The sequence below is a fragment of the Epargyreus clarus genome, unplaced genomic scaffold, assembly GCF_041222505.1.
Source record: "Epargyreus clarus isolate Ecla_fem2 unplaced genomic scaffold, WU_Ecla_fem_2.2 ptg000019l, whole genome shotgun sequence".
NCBI classification, from domain to species: domain Eukaryota; kingdom Metazoa; phylum Arthropoda; class Insecta; order Lepidoptera; family Hesperiidae; genus Epargyreus; species Epargyreus clarus.
In genome coordinates this window covers 7852523-7878992 of record NW_027332227.1, presented here as the reverse complement: position 1 = coordinate 7878992, position 26470 = coordinate 7852523, and the positions used below count along the sequence as shown (strand labels likewise).

At 33.2% G+C, this 26470-nt stretch overlaps 2 protein-coding genes across 4 annotated transcripts; one reads left to right on the top strand and one right to left on the bottom strand.

Moving 5' to 3' along the window:
* The first annotated feature begins 788 nt into the window (after nucleotides 1-788).
* Nucleotides 789-15833, top strand: LOC140750368 (centrosomal protein of 290 kDa). The gene is made up of 32 exons (XM_073083852.1): nucleotides 789-1087; nucleotides 1229-1304; nucleotides 1401-1672; nucleotides 1981-2116; nucleotides 2187-2323; nucleotides 2412-2516; nucleotides 2597-2896; nucleotides 2990-3177; nucleotides 3250-3522; nucleotides 3603-3736; nucleotides 3806-3980; nucleotides 4101-4939; nucleotides 5032-5197; nucleotides 5271-5409; nucleotides 5496-5605; nucleotides 5681-5857; nucleotides 5942-6203; nucleotides 6279-6537; nucleotides 6819-7503; nucleotides 7722-7844; nucleotides 7930-8035; nucleotides 8938-9111; nucleotides 9552-9754; nucleotides 9833-9982; nucleotides 10256-10390; nucleotides 10960-11114; nucleotides 11493-11656; nucleotides 12786-12946; nucleotides 13497-13624; nucleotides 14202-14296; nucleotides 14653-14790; nucleotides 15630-15833. Exons 1-32 carry the CDS (start codon nucleotides 905-907, stop codon nucleotides 15693-15695), a joined length of 6414 nt encoding a protein of 2137 aa, XP_072939953.1. The 5' UTR covers nucleotides 789-904; the 3' UTR covers nucleotides 15696-15833.
* Nucleotides 15830-26470, bottom strand: LOC140750365 (putative sodium-dependent multivitamin transporter). 3 transcript variants are annotated; one of them, XM_073083844.1, is made up of 12 exons: nucleotides 26230-26468; nucleotides 23478-23814; nucleotides 22593-23152; nucleotides 22388-22484; nucleotides 21918-22082; nucleotides 20783-20940; nucleotides 20015-20219; nucleotides 19522-19716; nucleotides 18663-18827; nucleotides 17708-17783; nucleotides 16639-16765; nucleotides 15830-15855 (listed from the first exon to the last, which is right to left on the bottom strand). In XM_073083844.1, exons 2-10 carry the CDS (start codon nucleotides 23595-23597, stop codon nucleotides 17760-17762), a joined length of 1689 nt encoding a protein of 562 aa, XP_072939945.1. In that variant the 5' UTR covers nucleotides 23598-23814; nucleotides 26230-26468; the 3' UTR covers nucleotides 15830-15855; nucleotides 16639-16765; nucleotides 17708-17759. The 3 variants fall into 3 exon arrangements, with proteins under 3 accessions (XP_072939945.1, XP_072939946.1, XP_072939947.1); XM_073083845.1 differs by having other exon boundaries at nucleotides 26328-26446; XM_073083846.1 differs by lacking the exon at nucleotides 17708-17783 and having other exon boundaries at nucleotides 26230-26470.

The window sequence follows — 26470 nt, the reverse complement described above, 5'->3', positions numbered from 1 at the left end:
ATACAAAATACGTACTGTAAGACTGCAAATAATTTACCGTAGTAGATACTTTAAAATTGAAAATATTTTTTTTAAACCTTTATGAGAAAAGGTACTTTAAAAGATTTCACTCTAAGGAGCATGGTGAAATAAAAACATATCACTGGCCGTATTTCCAATAAGAAAAGAAAATACTGTCCGTAAAAGCTATAGGAGAGGCGTACTATAGGCGTAGTTATGTTTATCTTAGAAAAATAAAAACATGAATTTAAGCATTTAATAAAAGCTGAGTGTTTTCCTTTGGATATAATTCTACAAAACTACATTATTGTTATAACTTAAATTTATTTGGTATAAATTTAATAAAAATAATAATGAATAAAAGAATGTTAACAATCTCACATAATTAAGTCAATTGAGTCAATCGCTTCTCTGTACCTAATTACTTACTCGTATGTACTGTACTGATAAGTCCGGGTCCATTACAATCAATTTGTTTCAATTAGGATGCTTTAACAGCACTCTAGTTGAAATATACTATATCTGAATATTATTGAAATCAAAAAAGTAGAATTGAATTATTAAGATTCCATTGTATACAAAAACTACGAAGAACACAAAAATTAATTTATTAAGGCATTTTAGTATTATTATTTATTCGCCAATCCATTTTATAAATACTATTGCTGAAGGTAAAACATTATTTTACAAGTTTTATTTAATATCTGTGGTCGTATCCGTCAGCATAAAGTCGTTGCCTAGCAACTATGTAACAACAAATCAATCTACGAAGTCAATAACTTCGTTTCTCTACTTTTGATATTTGTCCACATCATTTCTGTTTCTTGTTACATAATTTATAATTATAAAAATCGGGCATATTAAAATAATAAAGAATCAAGTGTTTATTAAAAAGTAAACAAAAATGGTGGAAACAGATTGGAGGGAAATTTTGAGTTTCTCCCAGAGGGAACTGATGCAAGCGGACAAAGAGAAGCTTTGTGAAAGTTTGTCGTGGATGGAAGCAGACGATATCGAACTCAACTTTACAGACCTCAAAACTTTATTTCGACTTGCCCAGGATATATTGAAGTACAAAAGCGAGCAGGTACTTTAATATTACGTACATAATTTATTATATTATGGCTATATTTGGCAAATGATATAATTTGATATTTAAATTTGATTTTCCTGTTTACACCGTGTCTTAACTGAATCTTTAATTGTTACATTATAAAAATATTCTAAGGTAAACAACTTAATGGGAGAAATAGAAAAAGGAAACAGAAAAGGTGGTAAGAAAAAGATAAAAAGTACGCTTACTGGTAAGTTGTATTTTTTTATTATATTATTTTATTTTCTCCCGAACTCTGACTATAACAACTCTGAACTATGTAATTAAATTTTATTGCCGTATTCAGAGTCACCCACCAGAAGTTCTGATAGCGTCCTGGAAACAATAACTCATCAAGAAGAAGTAATTAAGGCAAACAAAGAAATTTTACAGCAATTACATTCCGAAATAGCTGAGTTAGAAGATCGTAAAAACAAATATGAAGAAAATAAAATTGAGTTAGATAGAGAGAGCGAATCTAGTCGTGATCCTTTATCAGAAATGAATGCCACGGCTCAATTAGAAAATGAGATTTATAAGAAGAATAGACACATCAGGAAATTACTGGCTGACGTCAAAGTAAGAATGTTACATAATGTAACTAATTTGTTTGTATCTGCCAAATGACTATTGTTATGTTATAAAAATAAACAATATACAGGGTGAATTTATTTACTTCAGGTGCACAATTCCCAAAAAAATTCAAAAGGTCGTAAAACCCACAAAAAAAGTTTTTTTATTTTTTTATATTTTTTTTTGTCGACAAAATGCGGTTTAATTTCACCTGTTTCAATATGTGCACATTATGGAGATTCACCCTGTATACTGTATACTATAACTTTAAATTAGTTTATATTTATGATAAGTTTAACAACGACAATTTTCAGGTACTTGAAGAAGAGAATTTTAAATTAAAGGATAAGTTGTCTCAGCTTAAAGATAAATTAAAAGAAGCTACTCAATTATTAGAAAATTTAACTGAACAGCTATTTTCTATTAACAGCGAATGCAACCAATTAAAAGGTTTGTTTGAATGTAAATATTTACAGCCTAATTAGAAAAAAATACTCTATCTAATATACGAAAATTACAGAAGCACTTGGAAAATGTGAACAATCGAAAGTTCAACTATTAGTAGAAATAGAATCCTTGAAAAAAGAAATTAACACCAAAGACACAAGTAAAGATTGTATACAAGAAGATGTTAAGTCAAAAATCCAACAACTGAAGGTATTGTTTAATGTATCGATATATATTATTCATTATAAATGGACTATACTTTTAATTCTTACCTGTTACGAATATACATTTTTTTTAGATTTTAATAAAATCGCATAAAAATGACATAGAACGTTTATCATCTGAAAATAAACAGTTAAAGGAAAATCTTAAAATAGCTTCGAAGCCATCTACGTCTCCAAAAGTAAGTTCATCATCGTGTTGAAGATTATATATTCGTATTACAATGTAATTAAAACTTCATATCTGCTTATTTTTATTAAGGTAGAAAAGAAATATCCAGAAGAACCAAAAATTAAAGAGTTACAAGATAAGTTAATAGAAGCGTCAAATGAAATAGAGCAGTCAGCAAATTTGATTCAGATTTTAAAAACAGAGAATAAACAGCTAAAAGATCGGCTAAAAGAAATCGAAGAGGGTCCGGATTTATCTATTCATGAAAACAAAAATGAGAGTGATGATGGAAAAGAAAAAAGTATGATCACGAAATTAAGAAATAAACTAAAGAATATGACAATTGCCCTTCAATCTGCTGAAGAAATGGTTGCAATTAGGGAAAAAGAAGTGAGGAATTGTTAAATATATCAAACATGTTTTCTTATTTGCTTATTTCAAACTCTTATTAATATTAAAAGTTGTAAATTACTCTTTGTTCAGGTAGCGAATATAGCATCGCAGCTACAACTAGTACAATCCGAAGAAGGTGTCAACACGTTATTAAAAGACTTGAAATATAAAAAGAGGCAATTAAAAGCGAAAGATGAAGGGATAAAGAATTTAGTGATTGAAATTAATAATTTGTCACAGCGTAATGATGAATTGCAACTTGAAAATGAAACGTTAAGGTATAAGTATTTCTTATATAAAAAAATACTTCATTTAACTACCCTATAAATTCAATAATTTGATCATTCCAGGCAAAAACTTAATATTCCCTCTGAATGCAAAGTTTCTACTCAAGGAATTTTAAAGAAATATCAGGACATGGAGTATAGTATATTACATATTAAGAAACAAATGCGTGAAAATGAAAATAAACTAGTTTCCGTTGAAATTGATAATAGAATCAAAAATAGTAAAATAGCTAAACTAATAAAGTTATTAAATAAGTTTGGTTGCAACAACGAAAAAATCACTGAAACTCTCAAGGAATGTAATGAAAATGACTCCGAAGACAGCGCTGAATCTAAGTATATATTTCACTTTTATATTACAAATATAACTTGTCGTACATGATTTATATGCAAAATAAAAATCTGTAAATCTTCAGATTGGGAAAAGGAGCCGACAGTAAATCAGAAAATATAGTTACTACCCAAGATCCTGATATACAAGCAATTATTAAAGAAAATGAAGGGCTACGTATTGGACTCAAAGAAATATTAGAATTTTTGAAAGATAACAGTAAGTATTGTTACATCCCCTTAATTATAAATTGACAAAGTTGGAAAATCTAATTTCACATTTTTGAAGGTACTACATCATCGGGAATATTATCATTAAACTGCCCAAGTTTGGAAGCTGTTTGCCATTCTTTGGACGCACGACACGCAGCTGGTTGGTTTGCACCACACATGGCAGCAGTGATGGACTTGAAAGCCGCTGTAGGAGGCAAGGATGCGCTTCTTACTGCTCTTCATGAATCCAGGTCAGTATTTAAATAAGTATTCTGCAGTGTTTATTTTTTATTATTCTGTTATGTAAACATATATTTCTTTAATTAATAAAACAATTTGCTAATGAAAACGTTTCTTATAAATTTTTGCAGGAAAGAAACATATGAAGTAATGACAAAACTATCTAAAGAATGTAAAAAATCATCAGAGTTAGAGCAAAAAATAGCTGAGATAGAGTTGGACAAAAAAGAACAAAAAATACCAGAGGATAATTTCTTCGATGTAGGAAACAGAAATTTAAACGAATTTGGTTACTGGATGAACGATATTGAAGGCAATATTGATTATAACAATAAATCTGCAGTAGAAAGTTTGATTACAAAAAGAAATATTCAATATGAAAAACAGCTACGAAAAGGATTACATTATTTTCAAGAGAAATTTAAAATGTTATATGATAAACTCACATCATTAGCGATAACTGCGGCCGATGATCACAATAAATGGATAATTCAAGAAGAAAATTACAAAGCAGAAATAGAAAATCTAAAATCACAATTGCAACAGAATGCAGATGATGATACTAGTGTTCAATCGCCTGGCTTACTCAGTAGCCCTGATGTTACTGTATGGCAAAGAAAAATGGCTTATTTAGAAGAATCATACAAACATATCAGAACGAAAAATGAAAATATTAAAAATGAATATTCAGATTGTAAGCGACAAATGATGTTAGAGGCTTCTGATTATGAATCTCATATTCAGAGCTTAATAGTTTTTAACATTAATCTTACTGATAAACTCCGAAATTGCGTACCAGCTAATTTATTTTGGGAACAAAATGTCGCCCTTAACGAATATATTACAAAATACAGAAATGCTGCAGAAAGTTTTGTTAACAGTCATATAGAAAAAAGTGATATCTTAAAACGATTACAAGAAGATAAGTTATATATACTGAGTTCGTTACAGAAAGAATTAGTAGATAGACGTATGTATTTAACAAATTAAAAAATAGAAATATAGTGCATAATTGTACGTAGATACATTGTACATATGAAATAAGTATTTTATTTTTTTCAGCAGAAGATAAGAATAATAAAGAGGAAAAATCTAAAGAAGGTATAGAAAAAACTATTAATGAAAAACAATTGGAACAATTAACTTTAGCATTAAGCAACAAAAACACTCATTTAGACGTTTTGCAGAAAAAGAACGAAGAAATTCAAATCTCAACTGGAAAAATAATGTAAATATAAAATTTTAGTTCCTAATTTGTTATTAACATGATTTTCCATTAGCAATTACCTATTTCGTTTTAGTGACAACTTAATAGGTTCAAAAGTAAATAAAGAAGAAAACTTTTTTGAACAAGAAATATTTAAACTCCGTGAAGAAAACAGAATAATCAAACAAGAAAATCAAAGGATTCAAACTGAACTCGAAACAACTTTGTTGAAGGTATTTATTTATTTATTGAGTTATGTTATACGAGAATATATATTTTTACATCAACCATGTACAATTACATAACATATTTTTTTAAGTTGCATGATAAGCAGCAGAGCAAAATTAATTCAGACATCGAAATAAATCTATTGCGTCACCAAATTCTCGATTTGCAATCAGCTGGAGACAATAAAGCAATAATTGCAAGGTAAATATTTAAATAATAAATTAATAATGACAATGAATAATGTGGTGTTTTTAATATTTATACCTATTTTACAAGGCTTAGTGGCGAAATATTAATTGCCCATTTGCAATCATCTGAGTATAATAAGAAGATAGAAGAATTAACCCTAGCTTTAAATAAAGAAAAACATTTAAGAGATGAAGCAGAAAATATGATTCGGACTCGACAAAAAGTTCTGGATTACTACATATTTTCGTGTGAAAATAAATTCAGGTAGTTCAATTTAAAAAAAAAGATTTTATATTTTTATCAATTCTTTGCTGTGTTTGCTAAATTTGTCTTATATTATTTTCACAGGAATATGTTTGAGGTTTTACAGATTTTTAGGCAAGAATACCAAGGTAGTTTACCACTTTGCACTATTGAGAGTTATATCACTAATAAGGAGGAGCTAAATAAAAAAACATATGCTGCTAATGAAAAATTAGAAGAGATTGAAGATTTACGATTAAACCTTATGATGAAACACAGCGTTTACAACCAAATTTTAGAAACCGCTAAATCGCGAGGCCTCAAAAATGAAAATATTTGTCAAGACGATTTAAGTAACATTATAACGGTTGGTTCTCGATAAATATGTAGGTCTATGAAGTTAATGAATCATGAATTATATACAAGTACATAATCTTTTCAGAACAAAATACAAACACATGAACTGGATCTTTGTAACAAAAAAATACAAATGCTTGAAGAGTCGAGAAAAAATATCTTGGAACGCTGTAATGTACTGGAGAGAACAGTTCTTCTTATTAATCAGGGACAAAAAATATCTACTGCAGACAAAAATGTGCCTGTAAATAATAGCGATAACCAAATTTATAAAGACAAACACGCATCTAGTAGCAGTATGGATTTAGAAGACATTCCATCAGACGATGACAGTACTAGCTTAAGTAATTATTTTATTATTTCCCATTCTTTTTTACTTTATTAAGTGTCATAACTTTCTTAAAGAACTGATCTCCTACTGGACTAAAATCTCCTGTCACGGTCAGATGGATCCATCCATAGGCCACCAAGCTACGAGTACATATGAACATAGAAAAACGTTTCTCTTGTACTTATCTCTTTATGAAACTTCTAAAAATGCGTGATCCGTGCTCAAGCTATTTCTACGCCTTTTCTACGAAAAAAAACTCATGCCATATTTATATTTTCATAATTATTGTTTTAGAAAATCTTACTTTTACGCTTCCTGGATCTAAGTTTGTTAAGCAACCTCAAATGCATGAAAAAAATGACATAGGTAACGCAACGAATCATAATAAAGTTTCTAAAGAAAAGACAATTCATGCAGATAAGATTATGGTACAAAAATCACCAGTTACAAATGTTATGACTCAAACGAATTTTATAAATGAAAAACAAGTAAGTACAAAAGTTATACAAACTGGAGAAGATTACAAAATAAAAGAATTACAGTATCATATAAATGATCTTAAAACAGAACTCAAAAGAGAAACTGAAAGGTCCGAAAATGTTAGAACAGAATTACGTCGTATATCACAACAATTATCTGTTGTAAATGAACAAAAAGATATATCAAATTATACCATACAAAATTTGACAGATTCACATAATCAAAAGGATGGTTTAATCAAATCATTACAATCAAATATTCTAACATTTAAAAATCAAATAGATGATTTTAAAAATAACCTTGCTCAATTACTTCAAGAAAAAACTTCATGCATGGAAGAAAATCACAATTTATTACAAACGCTTAAAGAATTAGAAAATGATAAGAATACTGTAATAACTGAATACAAAGAATTACTTAAGAAAGAAAGGGAAGAATATTCAAGAGCTGTGAAAGATTTACACGAAAAAATATTCGTTTTGAAAACGCAACTAGAGGGGTAATATTGTTTGTATTAAGCCTAATTTTTATTTCGTGCTACAATGACCTTCACATTAAAAAGTGGGATGATTTTAGAAAAAATCTCTTATAGGCTTCTGACGTCTAACGTTTTAGGTCATCAATCACTTTTGGGTGTGAGCTATCAGATAACATTATAGCTTATCTAATATAACGCTGTCTCTGCGAAATTAACTATTAATCATTTATTTATTACAGGAGAGGAACGAACGACGAAGACGTTATTAAGGAGGCTGTTAGTAAATATATTCGGAAGATGACGGAACTTGAAGATAAGTGTTTTAAACTTCAAAGTAATTTGGATAACTACAAAACAGAAATGTTAGTGACTACCGTTGGACTTTATATTGTTACATGGTTTTTCTTTGAAAGAAGTAAATCAAAAAAACTTATATTATTGTTGTAGAACAACTTCTCAAAGTGAACTCGATCGTTGGAAAGATTTGGCTTCTGAAAGACTGTCGAAAATGGAACAACTGAGTCTGCAATTAAAAGAAAGACATAATGACGAAGTAAGTACAACAATTTCTGTAGCTCATTTTTCTTATTCGCTATTATTTGTATTGTTTTATTATTTACCAGCTGTTACCCGCGATTGCATGCGCGCTGTCTACAAGCTCATTTAGGGGTCGAATATAAAACAATCCTTTCTTAGTGGGTGTTAAATTTAAAATTAAACTTTTGTTTAGCTTCAGTAGTTTAAGCTCTGCGATGATTAGTCAGAAGAATATCATTAGAACATCAATAAAAAATTTTAAACCGACATTTAAAAAAAAAATCATGAATCAACTTTAAAACTTTACTATCATACTAAATTAGAACCATTACTTATTTTCAACCGACTAACCAAAGGAAGAGGTTATCTATTCGATCCGTTTTTTTTTTATGTATGTTTAGTGATTTTTTCCGACCGATCGACATGATTCAAACACCAAAGTATGCGGCTAGTTTCACAAGGGGTCCCATTTCGAGGAAATTTGAAAATGTTCGCCAGTTTTCCCGGAAATTTGGAACAACCTTATAAACTTGAATAACTCGAGTATTTCTTAACCCAATTCAATTTTCTTTTTTTCATTGCGGTGCTTTTCTACCTTGACATGGGTATTATCGAATGATTAGAACTTTGAGTTATGGGGTGGAATTCATCATCACTACCCCCACTTTTTACATATTTTATGATAACTTGCCTTCTGCCCGCCCAATTCTCATAAAACTTAAAATGAATATGTATTGAGTATCTATACGCTCATACTGGACGCGCTGCTTACGCCGTTATCCAACGAAATATATTGAGCGCCGACTTCATAAACATTTACTAAGCCACCATTTATTTGAATTATTTTTTACTTTGTAGTGACATAGAAGTCGGTCATTTTTCAATTAAGCCAATTAATAATTCCATTTACGTTACTAGGTAGAATCGTATAAGGCGGAGAATCAACACTGGCTCTCTCAACTGGGCGAAACTCAACGGGAGCATTTTGAATTGCGGTCTCGCTTGACAGAACAAAAAGCTCTGTACGTTAAGCAGCTAGCCGATAAGGATACCCACATTGAACAACTACGGACTGTTGTAAATAACCTTAAGGTAAATAATATCATTTCTATAAACAACCATAAGGTTAATTATATCATTTAAATAAATAACCGTAAGTTAAATAATATCGTCTCTAACATCAAACTTAAACGGTCCATTAAAACGAACGAACGAAAAGCCGGCGAAGCATTGGCGACTCCTCTGGTGTTGCAAATGTCCATAGGCGACGGTGACTGCTTTCCATCAGGTAGCCCGTCTGCCTTATCGTTAGATTACATATAAAAAAAAAAAAAAGATAAGTAGGTATTTGAATTCTCTTCTTCAAGATTATCTTTATAATTTTTTAAAATATTGACTTTTACGCAATAGAATTATTGTAAAAATTACACAAAATACTAACAAAACTAAAATATTTCAAATACCAGAGAAAGTTACGTAACACAAAATGATTGGAAGTTTGAGTTATTCTGTGTTTTCCAATTTGATTTTAGACTCAAGTAATGAGTATGCAGACGATGCTCTCAATAAACGATCCTGGGTTCGATCTCTCCGCTATCGTGGAAGTAGAGGAAGCGAGCGATGCGGTTTCGCCGCAGGGTTCTGAAAGATTGGAACTGAAATTCGAATCAGTTATCGACTTTCAAGATTTCCAGGACGATTATATGAAGATGCCTACCACTTCTACTGCAATTTGGTATATAATAATAGTGAGGCAATGTTTTGAGTACATAATCAAATATTTAGTAAATTATGACAAAAATAAATATTTCAGGCATGAACCTCTCATTGAGCGGTTACGTCGAGAAAAACAGTTAATGAGTAAACAGAACGCTATCTTGCGGAGACAAATCAAGGCAGTCGCGGCCAGAGAAAGAAGAGCTCGACTTGACGCGCAAAATCTTAAGAACCAAGTATTTCGTATGTAAGTCTTTTTCACGTATATGTCCAGAACACGTGTTGTTGTATGGTTAGGCTGATAATAAAGTGTTGAAATAACTATTTGAATAATATAATAATATACCAAAATTAAAATATGACAACGGAGTTTATAAACGGATTATTTTCGAACTTATTTAAAAAATTGTTTTTTCAACTTTACAACTTACAACATAAAGAAATATATCCGTACCAGTTATTTGAGAACCTCACCCCGAATTTTCGGGTATAGTTAATAATTAAAGTATCATCATTCTAGAACAACTTCAGGCCATAAGGTGGTTACAGCTGAATCTGCGGCTCTACAGAACAAGATCGCGACCCTCCAGGCTCAACTCACCAGTGCACGCCGTGACGCTCATTCCACTGTGGCTGTTTGGGATAAGTGGAAAAGGTCTGCACATTTCTGATTCGATTATATAGAGAAAATCGAATGTTACTAATTTGGTTTTATTTCAGAATAACTTCAATAATATCTGTTTTCACAAGTTTCAAAATAATTATTCCAGGAATATATTTTTTGTCACCAATCAAAGAACTTCAGAAGATATCAAACAATGTGCTAAGAATGTAATACCTACTTAGACATTTTTGTTTAGAATCTAGATAATTATCAAATAGTACATTACAATACGAGGACGAAAATTTTTTTTCTGACAAGTGTGAGTTTGCAGGCCGAGCCGCAGGCGAGGACTGCAATCACACGAGTCAGAAAAACATTTTTCGTCCGCGTGTTGTATAAAATTTTATATTACGGGGTCGGAAATGGGGGTTTTGCGCACGCGAAGCGTGCGTAAAACGTCCATTTACGCACGCCGTGATATAAAATAACATTTTTTTATTTAAGTAACATTATAAAAATCGTATTATTTTGGTTACAAGTATTTTCAAGAGTTCAATAAACATTTTTATGTAGAACATTTATATGAACATTACGGACTGAATTGAATGAATTTACTACAGAGCGCAACAGGCAGCAGACCGATGGCAAGCACGTTACGAAGAAAAATGTCAAGAAGAGAAGAAACTGGAAACGAGCCTCAATCTTGCGAAGTCTGCTTTAGCACGCCTTGAGAAAGAAAAACGTGTTCTTCTAGCAAAACTCTCTGAACTGAAGAGTGAGTAACTTTAGTATTTACATTATTTAATGATGTGAGGATATTAATAAATGCAAATATTGTTTAGCTTGCTCAGTTAATTTTCTTATAATGACTATGAAAATGTATGGAGTGTAAATTCAATTTGGATTTAGAAAAAAGTTTTGTGTTTGATTTTGTTTCTTTGATTTTGTTCTATTTGATTGTTAAAATGTTGTAATTTCACTATTACACTTTTATCATTGCCGAATGTAGAACGTCCGAGAACGTAGTAGCATGTAGTGGAATCTGGCTTATATTTTTTGATTCTGAGAGAAAACCCGCGCCCAGCAGTGAAGCAAAAATGTTTCAATGACGATGTTTTATTATAACAAGATGTAAAATCTCGCTTTGTTTCAGGTGAACGCAGCTCAGCAATAGAGAAGCAAGAGGACGAGCGTCCAGAGAAGATGACGTCCCGGAGCGACTACAGTAGTTCACCGCCGCCGGTGTCCACACGTGCGCTTCTCGATCGCATACAGGCGCAACAGCGGCATATTGCTGCACTTGAAGTCGCGGAAAAGGTAACTTTTGACGTCACTCATTACTATTTGCTGTTAAAAGCCAACGCTTTCTACACTCACAGCCCCACACTAGGATTCCCTGTATAAGTGGGTGCTATGGACACACACACACAAATACACAAACACCCAGACCCAGAAACAAAGACCCAAATTCATCATTTAGATATCTGTCTGGCCGGGGATTGAACCCGGGAGACTCTGCGCGTCAGACCGGTATGGTGACTGCTCCGCCACGCGTGTCGTCGTGTTGAAGAGTAGTTGGGCAAGGACCTTTTTATATTATAGAAACGGAGTATGAAATTCATCTGATGTTAAGTGGCATATGCTGATCATGGACATCTTTAATCAACCCCACATAGAATGGGCATGATGACAGTATTGAAAAAATCTAAGAATAAATGATTTACTTAAAAACAATATGTTGAAAGCATTCTCAAAAATAGTCCAGTTTTAATAAAAACTTTAAAGTAGGGTTCATTTTAATTTCAATAAAATAAAAGTATAAAATACTGCAGTCGGCCATCTTGTCTAAAACGCGAATCGGGGCGAAATGACGTCATTTTTTTGGCGTGTCACCGTATTGCTTGAACTTTTCTATGGGATATCGAAGCGTGACTCGCGGACGCCATGACACCCGTGAGCGTATTCGCCCTTAATTCAAAAGTTGTTTTAAAAATGCTAATATTTAATATGTACTGAATTTATTGCCTAAATAATACGATTTTTGGAATCAGTAGACATGTACATACATTATAGAAAGGGAGTTCAAAATTTGTCATCGTTCCCATTGTAGTCGTACCTGAAGTCACCCACACATGCGTTGCGGAAGGTTACCATGGGACGCCTCGAATAAGTATCTCCATCAATCACCCCTTTCAAACCAGCTACAGTATATAGCAAAACTTAATATTACACTGCAGTTATAAGGTAAAAATGGAGCGTTCTATCATTTTTGAATACTCAGAAAGAAGGATTTAGTTCATAGAATTTCAAATTCACTTCAACTATTATCTGCGTGACCGAAACACATAATTGCTCATTGTTTGTTACATTTATCGTAATTACAATCCGCTTATTATAATTTATACACAATAAATTCAATAATAAACATTTTTTTAAATCTTTTTAGGGTAATGAGCCGTTAGTCTCGGAGTATGAAAGGGCGTTAGCTGAAATAACATCATTAAAAGGTCAAGTACTAAAATTGGAATCAACCCTACTCGAATCGCAAATCAAAACACCACTCAACACATCGACTGATCCACAACCGGAATTAGAATATTGGAAGAGGTATGTCCTTTTTTCACCAATATATTATGTACTATGTAGTTAGAAAAAGATATGAAAAATGTTTGTAATTTTCCTTAGGAAGCGTCTATCTACGGCTAAGTTCACAAACAATTAGTTAATCCTATGTTATGATATCCGCCTTTTTTTGGCTCGACTTGGCGGCAGCACTGCCGTGCCTCCAGATATTATTACCATTTGCATGTACTTATAAGGTTGACGTGGCCAACGAGCATGTACCTATTCCAAATAATGGTAAGTGGTCACTGCTGCCTTAGGGAACACCTATGTGGGCTTTACATATATCCGATCACAAGTGCGTTGCTACCACTACTTATACAAGTAGTGGTGGCTTTACATCTTGATCATGAGCAAAAATAATATAAATCAGAAACAGACGGACAGACAGCGGAATCTTAGTAATAATGTTCCGTTGGCTACGGAACCCTAAAAACGTGACGATGACAACGGCTCTAAAAATGTAGCATATTTATTATATATTCGTATGAACGAATCGTGTCATATAATGTATTGTCATTGATTTAATCTTCAGTTACTGCAATATGCTAAAAGAAGAGAACATGCAACTGACCCTCCGAGTGAATTCATTGGAGACCACGCCTGCATCTGCTCACCAACAACGGATAAACGATCTTGAACAAACCGTTCTGACGCTAAGAGGTTTGAATCAGTATTTAACGCACAATTATTATCCATGATATTGTCTGGTATTTATTGCCTCATCCTACAAGTGGTCTAATTGCTTGATTAAGATCGCGGAATTTCAGCAAGCATAGCAATCTGTCCAATAGTTATTAAAGTTAGAAATCTTAATAGTTATAAATCTAAATGGTGATTTAAATTGTTTATTCCCAGTCTTAGTATTTGTATTTGTTGTATGTTATTTTGTCTAAAAGTAAAAAATGTGACTTGCTATGTAAAAAAGCGTACTATAAACTAACTGATTATTTGACTGACAAAACGGTGTGGTCTGAAGTAGTCCAGCTCCACATGTACCATTAGGTTAAGTTTAACATTGTAAAATCCATTTTTTTAAAAGATGTGTGTTATGGAGTTTCTTTCGCCGCTTCTTCTCCATAACGAAACACCTTATGAAGTGGTGGTAGTTTGACATTCAAAAAGTGCTCTGTAAAGAACCTATTTTGAATAAAAAAAGTGATGAAAGCTTATACTACACTAGGAGTGTTAAGTGCTTGTCATTTGTGTTCATTTTGATTTATGTTATTTTACTAAACAGCTTTAGTGAGCAAGCTGCAAGCGGATCAAAAGTCAGGCACTACAATAAGACGCGCCGATTCCAGACCTGGTAGCGGACGAAGTAGTACTGATAAGGTTAGTAAAACTAAGCATATACAATATACATATATGCTATAATATACTTACTTCAGCTTTTATTTGTATTATCGTCCTTATAAAACCTGTTCTATTTTTTCTCTTTATCTTTGTCTATTATTTTTAACATGTTTTAACTTTTAGGCGACAAGTTCACGTTTTCAATAATATTTATGGAATGTTTATCATTGATGAACAGTATAATAATATACGTTAGTCTATTACTGTAATAATATCAATAAAACGCTTTGAAAAACTATGATTTTAATTATAAAATCATAGAGGACTCTACCAAATTATATAAATTTAGTTATAATTTGCATTCTATGATTTATAGAACATTAATGGTTTTATAGGCTCGCAGCCAACTCGACTCTTACCGCACTGAAATATCCAATCTCAAAAGAACTATACAAGAAAAGGATTTGCTTCTGGAACGGTCTAAAGAAATGCTCAAAATAGCAGCTGAGCGTGAGGATGAACTTCTGAAAGAGGTAGATATCTATTTTGACTAAGTTTGCTAACTGGTCCAAGTTGGACCATATTCATATTTTTTATTAGTAATAAACGCGTTTAAAACGCTTTCTACACTCACAGCCCCACACTAAGATTCCCTGTATCGTGGGTGCCATGGACACACCCATAGACAAATACACAACACCCAGACCCAGAAACAGAAATGTAAATCCATCATTAAGATATCTGTCTGGCCGGAGATCGAACTCGGGACCCTTTGCGCGTCAGACCGGTATGGGGAGCGCTCCGCCACGCGGGTCGTCATATTAAGACTGACCACCCATTAGCTACTGGCGATTGATCAACTAGTAGTTTTTATGTAGTGGTTAACGCAACTCTTAAAAGTTGTTCGGCTACTATTTAGTAACATTTGCATCTATTTGTATTGCTTAGACAAAGTACTGTTGATAAATGTTTTAATTAAAACTAATAAGTTGGACGCCTAAGTGATAGTGGCTTATGCAACTTATGATCTTGTAGCTTATGCTGGTAACTTAGGCGACAAAATCCTATGCAACTATCGCTCAGATAATAGTAGCCAATGTGCGGTCAGCCTTTAGCTCATAATATGTAAGAAACTATTAGGATAACGTACTGTGGGTCCTTGTTCAATCAAGTCTTTGTAGATGCTAATGTAACTTTATTTTACACTACTAAAAGTGCTCAATATGTATTATAGATGTATGTGGATAATAAAAATGAACTATAACAAAACGCTAAAGAATTGTTATCAAAAATATAGTACGTACCTATAATTTATACTTTACCTAGGGAGCTCTTACATAATACATTTACTGTAACTGTGTTTTATTTTCAGAACGCATTATTACACAGACGATTTGAAGAGTTGTTAGAGAATAAAGATGGGTTTTTATCGCCTTAAAAAGTGTGTGCATGTGTCATTATTAAATAAGTTTTCAAGTCTCCATTTGGTAAATAATTAGACATAATCAATTTCAAGTTATTATAAATACTTATTAGTACTTAAGTTTAAGAGGTTATGAAATAAAAAAAATATTGTCAGTCAGATGTTTTATTACTTACTTATAGTCGTCGCAATCTATAGTCGTCGCAATCTAATAGGCCCATTTTGACACATGCCATCGTAACGACATAAAATTATTGAACTAACTTTGTATGAACGTATAACACGTAATTGGAAAGTCAAATACTTCAAAACATATTATTACGAAATAATTTATTAACAAGAATAATTAGTAAATTCTATAAATTGTTTTATACATTTTACATCAATTAAAATGTGTCCAGAAACCAATTTATCCTACATCAAAAAGTATCATAGGTCGTCGTTGCAATGTTATATCAGTCGGGTAATTTAGCAGTTTACGACAATTTACGGCTAGAGCTTGCGGCTTCAAACCATTCGGAAGAAATTCGATAATCGATAATCGATTAACTTTCAAATAATCGAAACTTAATATTACCAATAATTATTTTTTTATCGTTTTTTCATCAAAACAACAGTAACATAATAGAGATATTGTTTCTTAGTGAATGTTAAAATGAAAATAAATACAGGTTACGATAGAACGGACATGCGTTATTTAATCTTCTGAAAATGATTAAATTTTTAAATTACGATATAATTTATTTTCATTTCTCTTTTTTATTAAATGTTGAGATAATTTAGATAAATACTAAACAAGTATTCTGTTTACAAAATGTTAAGTAATCTATACAGTACGATATGGAGCTGGAATCAATTTGTAGTAAAAATCGGTTTCTTTGGTTATCGATTTGTGTGGCACATGCTTAGTGTCGTAGCGATGGCATGTGTCAAAATGGGCCTATTAAATTGTGACGACTATAGTCATTTTTCTATAGTGTTAAAACTTATATAATATAACTAATTATTTAAATGCTTACTAAGTAGGAACAGAAATTAAGTCATTTCCTTAAGTACTTAGTTATCACTGGATTCTGGAGCAATCACTGTAAAAATAATAAAAATGTATTGCATCATGAATAAAATTAATAACACAGTCTTAGATAAGTAAAATACATAGATTGATCACTCTTAAGAAGAAAATGAAACTTGTTTTGGAAATTGAAATTGATGCGTAAATAAAGTGTTGCCACTTCTCTGTTCTATAATGTCCCTAAAATCATTGAAATATTCATTTATTACGTAAATTACGTAGTATTCGTTATTTATACGAATATTTTCTCTAAAAACGTTTTTTGCTTGTCAATAATATAAACAATACCTAAATGATAAAATCATCCTTTTGTGGATTCATGCAATTTCAAGGCATTGAACTATTTATCTATTTTACTTATCAAATAACACAGTATAGTTGCTTATCTGTGCTCTATAAACTCATTATTCAGAGGACTTATGTCGGTTTAAGTAAAGCTATTTGGAATCTGTGTAACAACAAAACAATCAGCCTTTTTCTAACTGCCTACTTCCTATGATTTACTGGATTACGGTTTATGGGTTCGTACACAAAACTGCGATGCGACGTCGCATCTCAAAAATCTGCGAGCTCCCTCGACGCATCGCAAGAACTTGCGAATTGATTCGCATCGCACAGTGGTTGTTGTTGTTGGTCACCCTGAGAGACGCTACGCCGCACGATATCGCATCGCAGCAATTCGCATCGCAATTTTCTGCGTTGCGAATTCGCATCGCGTCGCATCGCAGTTTTGTGTTCGAGCCCTATTACCTTAACCATCTTTATATTTTATATTTCTAGGCTTAAACATTTTGTTATATTGGTGTAATTAAGTTAAGATTAATACTACTTCGCAACAATCCGCTACAAATATGTATGATGCCATGATATGAATACCATCATACATATTTGTAGGGGATTGTTTTAATGGCATGATGATGAGCTTAGTTAAAATATTTAGAAATACTTTACTAACCTTTCAAAAATAGGTATATGCCCGCGTATATGAACGCTTTCTATAAGTGACATCAGTGAGCTTTATTTGTGTCGGTCTAAAAGTGAGAAAAAAACGTTTGTTAACGGTTTTCTAACAAAAATAGCAATAGCAAACGAAGATACAATTTTATTATACAGGTTGTTCATAATGTAAATATAAAACAGTTTTCTAATAGCGCCGAAGTCTTTCAGTCGATAAAGTCGCGTGCTACTTTCCTCTACTACGAGAACTAGTTTGTAGTTTTTATAAATTAGGGAAAATAACATATTATTTTGCTAGTACGAGGTAAGTAATACTCAAATAGCTTGTGGGATTTACTCAGTATTCATATAGATTGGAGACGTATCGGGCGCAGTTGGAAGTCGGATAGGTGACCATTAATAACAAAATTTTCATGATCCCATTCGTGTTTTGGAGCCACGTTAACCCGTTGGTCGTCGGTAGACATTATCGGAAGTCATATGGTTGGTTAAAAACAATTTGAAACGGGTTAGTCGCTAACTCTCCACCAATCCGTAATAAGCCAGCGTGGTGGAATATGACCCACATCTTCCTCAGCGGTGAAAAAGACTTGTACCCAGAAGTTTTGAAAGTGGTAGAACCCTTTGTGGTTCGACTCCGGCGGCACCACCGCCACACCTATTTCTACATAATAACAGCAGTGTTAGGCGCTGCTGTGTTCCGGTTTGGGTGTGGTAAGGGAGACAGACTTTTCCGAGGCGTTCCAGCTTAGTCCTCAGGGGTAGCGGCGCATCTGTGGCCGACCTCAGGTAAGAAAAGCTAATCCTATCTGGGGTTGATTACAGATGTCCATGGGCGACAGTAGCTACTTACCATCAGGTGGACCGTATAATCGTCTGCTACTCTTATATTATAAAAAAAAAGTGGGACAAAAAAGGTTTGTAGCTATACATTGCGATAAAGTGTTCCTTACCTGTAAAGATTTCTTTTGGTTATTTTTCTTCTTAAGAATATTAGCGAGGATCGGGGTGAATAATTCTGGGTCCGGGTGGCTCTTACCCGCCTTTTGCCACGGTTGCTGTTGCCGCCATAATAGAGATACCACAGAACCTATCACTAACACCCAGATAAAACCAATCTGAAATATATGAAGGTAAGTTAAAAAATGATTTGCGAAAAATATTTTTTTTTAACTATTTATATAATTAGGTACTATTTCGTCTACTTAAGTATTACTTTCTTAATATGAAATACATTTTTTTATTTAATATTTTAATGAATGGAACACTTAATACAACATCTGTTTGTGTTTTATATATTAATCACTCGTACATAACTATCCTAGAAATCAGAAGACATCATAAAAATAAGATAAGGCATTATTTTACAAATAATCCTAGCATAAATACATACAATTGATAGCTTAGTGGTTAAGAAACTCGGCCTCTCGATCGAGAGCTCCGAGGTTCAAATCCCAGGCACGCATCTCCGATTTTTCAAAGTTATGTGCGTATTAGAACGGTGAAGGAAAACATCGTGAGGAAACCCGCATACCTGAGAGATTTATAAAAAAATAAAAAGAAATCTCAAAGGTATGTGAAGTCTACCAATGCGCACTTGGCCAGCGCGGTGGACTATGGCCTAATCCTTCTCATTATGAGAGGAGACCCGTGCCCCGCAGCAGGATAGTAATGGGTTGTAATGGGTTGATTTTGATTGATGAAATACATCTAGACATTCTGATGTAGGTAGTAGCCAAATATCCTTATGACTATAAATGGCGAAGATAAACACTACATGATAAAAGCTATGCTTAATTATGAGGTACTTACAGTACTGGTCCACATGTAAGATATTCTATACATATAAAAGTATTTGCTAGCATCTATCTCAGGGATGATACGTGCTGTGATATTAAGCGGACATCCTTCCACGCTTATCGGAAGCTTTAGTGTCGGAGGTCGTGGATATCCAAAACTAATCCACAATGTTAACGCCATTCCAGTTAATAACCCTACAGAGGTACCCTGAAAATCGGTATAGATTTGTTTATAAACTGTGTCTCGCTTTAAGGAAAGGTCTGTGTTAAAAAACATACAACTTATTAAATAAGTAGGTATGGACTCTATAAATATCCAGTATGAAAACATAACTATTATTCATTTGCCTCGTTCATATCTATTAGCCTCCAAAATTGTACTAAGTGTGAATTTTTGCGCGATAAAATGTTATCAAGGAGCAAAATAAATACTTGATTATATTCAGAATAAAAAAAAAACAATACAAATTTCTTTAAAAATATATTACTGAGCATTTACTACTTACTTTTTCATTAGCATATGTAGTAAACATTCCCAGTGTAAAAACACCGAGCAATGGTCCACCGACCGCCCCAAATATTGTAAGAGCTGCCTGAAGGAGTCCTCCAAGGAATTGAGCGAGGAAAGCCAGAGCCAGAAACAACAGGCCAAATGTACAAGCAGCCAATTTCGTAAGCCAGGGGACATGCGAGGGGTTCACGTTACACCATCTGTAAATGATATAATCAAACTTAATAATATAGTGAAGATTTTTATATTGAGGTATTATATTTTTATGGTATATGTTATTTTTAAATTACATCATAGACGGATTAGAAGACGCGCTTTGAAATATTGGGGAAAAATCTACAGTTTCGCGAGATGTATGAAGCCTCAAGATACATAATGTGTTACGTAATTAAATTGAAAAAAAGTATGATACATATATCAAATCAATCAAAACCGGTAACAACATCATACATTAAAATATCATTCCACTACTGGCATAGACAATATTTCGTCTTTGAGTATTTAGCAGCAATATAAAATAAACATAAAAATCCCCAATATACATTTGCAACACCTCATTTATATATAAATTATTAGCTGACCCGGCAAACTTTGTACCGCCTCAAATATATTTCGTATAAAATATAGCCTATGTTACTCGTGGATAATGTAGCTTTCGAATGATGAAAGAATTTTTAAAATCGGTCCGGTAGTTTTTAAGCCTATTCATTACAATCAAACAAACAAACAAAGTTTTCCTCTTTATAATATTAGTATAGACCACCTGCCCACGTAGTCAAAAAGAGATACCGCGGCAAGTGCGTTGCATGATGCAGATATCGTCGAGAGAGACGCACTGAAGATACCGGCCACGAAGAGTCCTGCTAGGCCTGGCACCACACGCATTGCATTCACCACACAATACGGCATTATTTGGTCAGTCTGCGAAATTTTAAATCAAAAAGCATATGAATTTGGTATTTGGACTCAATTCGTCCACTAGTTTTTGAAGCAAATTGGCTGTGACACACGGACGAACAGACTAATAGAACAGAACTATAAGGGATCCGTTTTTTTGTTTTTCTTATGAAACCCTAAAGAATCGTTAAATTTTCGAACTGTTTCCTTAATGTTTACTTTTCAAGCCAATAATTTTAATAAATATTAGGTTGCCTATGTAAGTAATTAAGGGACTCACGAGAGGGAATCGCAAGTATGTTAAGCGTGAGGAGAGTTAAAATTTACTTATAAAATACACATATAATAATCTGTTGTTCGAGACCGAATGTAGAATAAGGAAACATTGTCGTCTAGTTGACGAAGTGAAATCGAAATTTTGTAGGTAATAGTCCCACTTTAATTATTTTTCATTGTTTAAATTATGATGAATATCAAAATATAATAATCCTGAATTTCAAAGATTCTACTTGCCAAAACTTCAGTGTTAATGTAAATCTAATCCTTAATTAATGCTCTTCAATATTTACGGTGGAAAATTTGATAAAGCAGAATATCTACAAAAGAGCTCTTCTAAGCTACTGAATTGTAAAGTATGCAACAGGTGGTAGAACCCTTTGTGGTTCGGCTCCGACGGCACCACCGCCACCTATTTCTACCTTATAACAGCAGTATAAGGCGCTGCTGTGTTCCGGTTTGAAGGGTATGGTAAGGGAGACATACTTTTCCGAGGCGTTCCAGCATAGTCCTCGGGGGTAGCGGCGCATCTGTGGCCGACATCAGGTAGGAATATCTAATCCTATCTGGGGTTGATTACAGATGTCCATGGGCGGCCGTAGCCACTTACCATCAGGTGGACTGCATGCTCGTCTGCTACTCCTATTTAATAAAAAAAAAAAAGTTTCTCGGTATCAAATATCGATAGAACCAATAACGAAATAAATAATAACGAATGCACTAACCGTAATAATAGCTCCAGCTGCAAGAGGATCACAGTCTTTATAAACAGCATATATTGCCAGTCCGCTTATGCAAGTACATAAGCTTAGGATGCTGAGCACCGGCCAACTCCACCAGAGGCACTGCTTGGCTCGGCTGAGCGTGCTAACTGTGAGGATACGTTGTACCTGCAGTAGAGTTCCTATTTACAACAAATCTGAACGTGTTGGACAAAATAACTATTAGGTTAGGCCACTATTCACCAAGTTTACCAAAATTTAGTTGCTAGTCATGTATTTTGTTTTTGTATTGTGTTTTTACGTTTTTCTAATTCGCCATTAAAACAAAAAACAACTCACATCCATTATGATCAATTAATATCAAAAGTGATTTCGGTTAGGCTCCCCTATGTTTCTAATAATAGCAGTCTTTTAAAAATTTACAACAAAGTAATGTAGTAATTACTGTTAATAAGTTTCAACAAAGATTTTACCTGGGTGTGATTGACTGCGTACAGCGACAGGTTTGTGATGAAACCTCCAATAACAAGTGACCACCAAGTGTGCCGTACCGTGGGATCAATACTAAAACTGATGTAAAAACATTATTACATGATCAAAAGCTTAATTTAAACATTTTAAAGTATTTTGGTAAATAATCACAATACAAAAACTAAAAAAATTGTAAAAGAAACTCACTTTGAAAAGTTGAGACGTCCACCTTCCTTGGCCAATGTGAGTATTTTATCAAAACCCACTTGGACGGAAGCAAAAATAATTACGCTTATAACTGCGCCCAGCATTAAAAATGACTGTAGAACATCTGTGAAGAGAACAGCTTTCATCCCGCCTAGCGTGGAATAGAATGTGCAGGCTAGGCCTACAACTAGAATAGATATAAATCTATCTAATCCTGTCACGGATTCCAGTACAATAGCCGGAGCATACAAAACTACTCCATTGTATAGCAACATTTGTAACGTATACGTGAAGGACGCCAGCAGTCGTATATTCGGTCCGAATCTTAATTCCAAATACTCATATGTGCTTGTTTTTTGCAATCCAAAAAATACTGGTAGGTAAAATTGACAGGTGATCGGCATGACAAGGAACACGCCAATGTTGATGACAACGAATTGCATTCCATAATAGTAATTTTCGGCGGACCCTCCGAGGATAGAGATTGCCGACATGAACGAAGCCATGAGAGATATTGCGACGGGAAATATCGACATATTCCGATCGGCTAGTAAGTATTCCTGCAAAAGAAATATGAATGTGATCCTTCTGCAATACTTTTTAAATTCTGCAAATTAAGAATACATCAATCAGTTTCATATTAAAAGGGAAAGGGAAAGTGAGCCATTAACATTTAACTCCCTATTAAAATGGAGATTCCTGCGTGAATTGGGTGACTAAGGACTCAGATAAAAATGTCTTATTTAAATAAATCTACCGATTAGATAGATGTATCTGTGATAATAGATAATAGATAATAAATCTATAGATCAACCACAACATACCTACATACATCGACAATCGAGACTAAAATATTATATTAGCTTTATATAAAAAAGTCCTTACCTCGTTTGTTTTTTGTTTTCCACCGCTAAACCGAAAATAAACACCTATTAGCACTGAGCTCACCATGGTTGCAGCCATGATAATATAGTCCGTAACTCCAAATACCAGACCTCGTACCATATTGACTGAACAACTTTGACTTGAACACAAATAATATATATTTTATTTTTTTCACGAGCAGTCAACTCTTACGTTCAATTGTTTCAGATTTAATGGCATTACATGTGTTTCCTGATTTAACAGTATAACCTTATCTGCCACTTTATCTAATAGTACATGATGATGCTTTATCTCACCAACTTTACTCTTGAGTTAACATTTATAACACGAGTGGAGCCTGTAACAAGACAAATCTATATAAGTATTAGACTTATCAGATGCTATACCGATTGTTTGTACACTTGCTACCTAGCAGTTTCGTTTCGTATAATGAAGTTTAAATATATTAAATATCTTAGTTTGCATAAAATATTATTTTGTATTATTTGAATACTTAGTCCAATAGTATCTGGGAAGATCTAGTTACTGGGCGAATTTAAGGAACATTAATTTTATGAAGCTCTAACTTCATTCATTGATTCAACTAAACATGAACTGAAGTATGCACCGCTTATAAAAAAATTGCATTCTTCTAGTAATAAAAAATTGCTCTACTTCTTCAGCTCTTCAGCAGTTGCCCTTATTGCTTCTGCAATAATATATTACGTATATCTGCATATTGATATAAAACTTGTCGGCTAAATCCGCATAAAATCAATTTAACATTATATTATAAATATGTAAAATTGTATCTACTTCACATATAACATAGGTTCCTATAACAAAACAAGTACGAAGGATATGTTTTTAATTTACAGACAAATACCGCTAGAGTTACAGACAGTAATTCCAATTACCTACTTAGGTACATATATTTTGCATTTATATAATGTATGGTAGAGAACTAAGAGATATTACTAAGATATTATTAAGCACGACATATCTAATCGTTATATGATTTCAATGACCTACACTGACTGTACTTCGTTGTAACTATAAATTATGCGAAGCTCACATAACTATCGTAAATCACAAATATCCAAAGATAACGTAAATATTGCCGATAAGTTCCATTCAGTTATAGCAAATGCGAAGACTTGCATCATTAATATGTAATAAGTTAAAGGGTATATCTCTTATCTATTCTGCCGATAAATCGTTGCCTTAAATAATGAATCGTCTGTTAAAAATACAAATTGCTGACTCTATAATTATGGTTTCCATATGACGCAATCCGCAAGGATTGATACATTTAGTCAACGTCGACATCGATGTTGAATACAGTATACTTACTATACCTACTCGTATTATAATAAAATGCTATCTTCACAACCCTATTTACGATGTTAGCCATTTGATTCTATTTATTTGATAACAAGGGTATTTGATATATTTTTATTTTATAGAAGGGGTAAAGCATAGAGTAGGTATACAGTCCTTGCCCCTGTAGTCTGTGTCCCGTCCAGGACCAGAATAGGGCTACGATATCCCTGCCTCTCGTAAGAGGCGACTAAAAGGGGGCTTCCGGAGTTGCGGACGGCAAGAATGGGAGCTCGAACCGCACGGCGTAGTGTGTGTGTATGTGTGGTCACATACCGTCGTGAACACCAGATGGTGTCGTGAGTGTCAAGTTCACCTGGGCGGAGCCCGACGGGGCAACGCGCCAAGAGGACTCCGGTTGCGTTCCGTTGGAGATCCCGGAGTCCTCTACGCACCGCCGAGGAAGGCCACCGGGGGGGTTTTAGTGCGGTAAAAACACCCACATAACCCTGTGCCGCTCCCACGGCACCGGGTACCTTTTGAAGGTTTCCCCCTCGTTAAAAAATAAAAAGGTATGTAGTCCTGTCAGATATCCAGTGTTATCCCTGAGAAATTGGTTGGAATGCCTCGGATAAGTAGTTACGATTATGTTTACTTTATATTCTAACAATTCACAATAATGTTATACTTCCTATTTTATACACATTAAGTTTCAAACTGTATGTGTGTGTGAGTAGGTATAATCGTTAATTGATTTGGATTTGTTGTATAAGCTATATAATTAAAAAAATTGAGTATCTCAATTGAAAAGCACAATGTATTGCATCACTATTTAACCCCAATTTATGAGTAGCGAGTAGGTCAATTCTGTCGTCGGCTGTCAAATGCACTCACAATATTACTAACAATATTATTGCATACTGGTTTCTATAAATCGAAGTTAATCAAACTCATGTTTGTTATATACCGTGGTCGTGTTTTGGTTGCTACAAATGGGACTTACTTAATTACTAAAATTCTTGTCAGAAAATTTGAGCGATTTATTTATAAGAGAATACTTCTCTATTATGAAAGTTATTTGATAACTTTAGGTCATACATTCAACTTTCTTGATATCGATACGTTAACAATAACATATTTTGCTATTGCTGCTAAAAGCTACAAGTTTCATTTATAATTATTTTTTATACTATCGTATTAAAAATAGATAACAATCTTACAACCACATATACCAATGCAACATAAAATAAATGCATAAAGAATTAACAGAAAATTACACACCAATACTAAGAAACTTCATTAAATCTTAGAATATCAAAAACACTGAAGAATTATTTTTATTAAGGTACACAAAAAAAATCATGCTTCAAACTATACACTTTTAAATAAGTTTCAATTATATTAATCCAACTCTTATAAAATGTTTAGAAAATCGCATTATAGCTATACTTACAAATATTTTGAAAAGTGTGTTATCCCATTAATTTCTTGGTAATAAACGCACACAATAAAACCCATTCACTTGTTAAAAACAATAAAACGTAGCTCTACCTGTATTTCTTAGCACAAATAAATCACGAGTTATGTACGAAAATAACCTCACATTTTATCCGTCCACTCGCCACAAACACAACACATAGTATGAGGGAAAATCGCGATGAATGGGTGTAGCGTCGTTAATATATGTTAATCGC

Excerpts from the sequence above, each read along its gene's own strand:
- LOC140750365 (XM_073083844.1), bottom strand. The coding sequence starts at position 23,597 with ATGGTACGAGGTCTGGTATTTGGAGTTACGGACTATATTATCATGGCT. Across the intron at positions 23,153-23,477 it reads GAAAACAAAAAACAAACGAG|GAATACTTACTAGCCGATCG; the intron begins GTAAGGACTTTT and ends TTTCTTTTGCAG. Across the intron at positions 19,717-20,014 it reads CTACATATGCTAATGAAAAA|GGTACCTCTGTAGGGTTATT; the intron begins GTAAGTAGTAAA and ends ACCGATTTTCAG.
- LOC140750368 (XM_073083852.1), top strand. The coding sequence starts at position 905 with ATGGTGGAAACAGATTGGAGGGAAATTTTGAGTTTCTCCCAGAGGGAA. Across the intron at positions 3,737-3,805 it reads AGAATTTTTGAAAGATAACA|GTACTACATCATCGGGAATA; the intron begins GTAAGTATTGTT and ends ACATTTTTGAAG. Across the intron at positions 14,791-15,629 it reads AGGATGAACTTCTGAAAGAG|AACGCATTATTACACAGACG; the intron begins GTAGATATCTAT and ends TTTTATTTTCAG.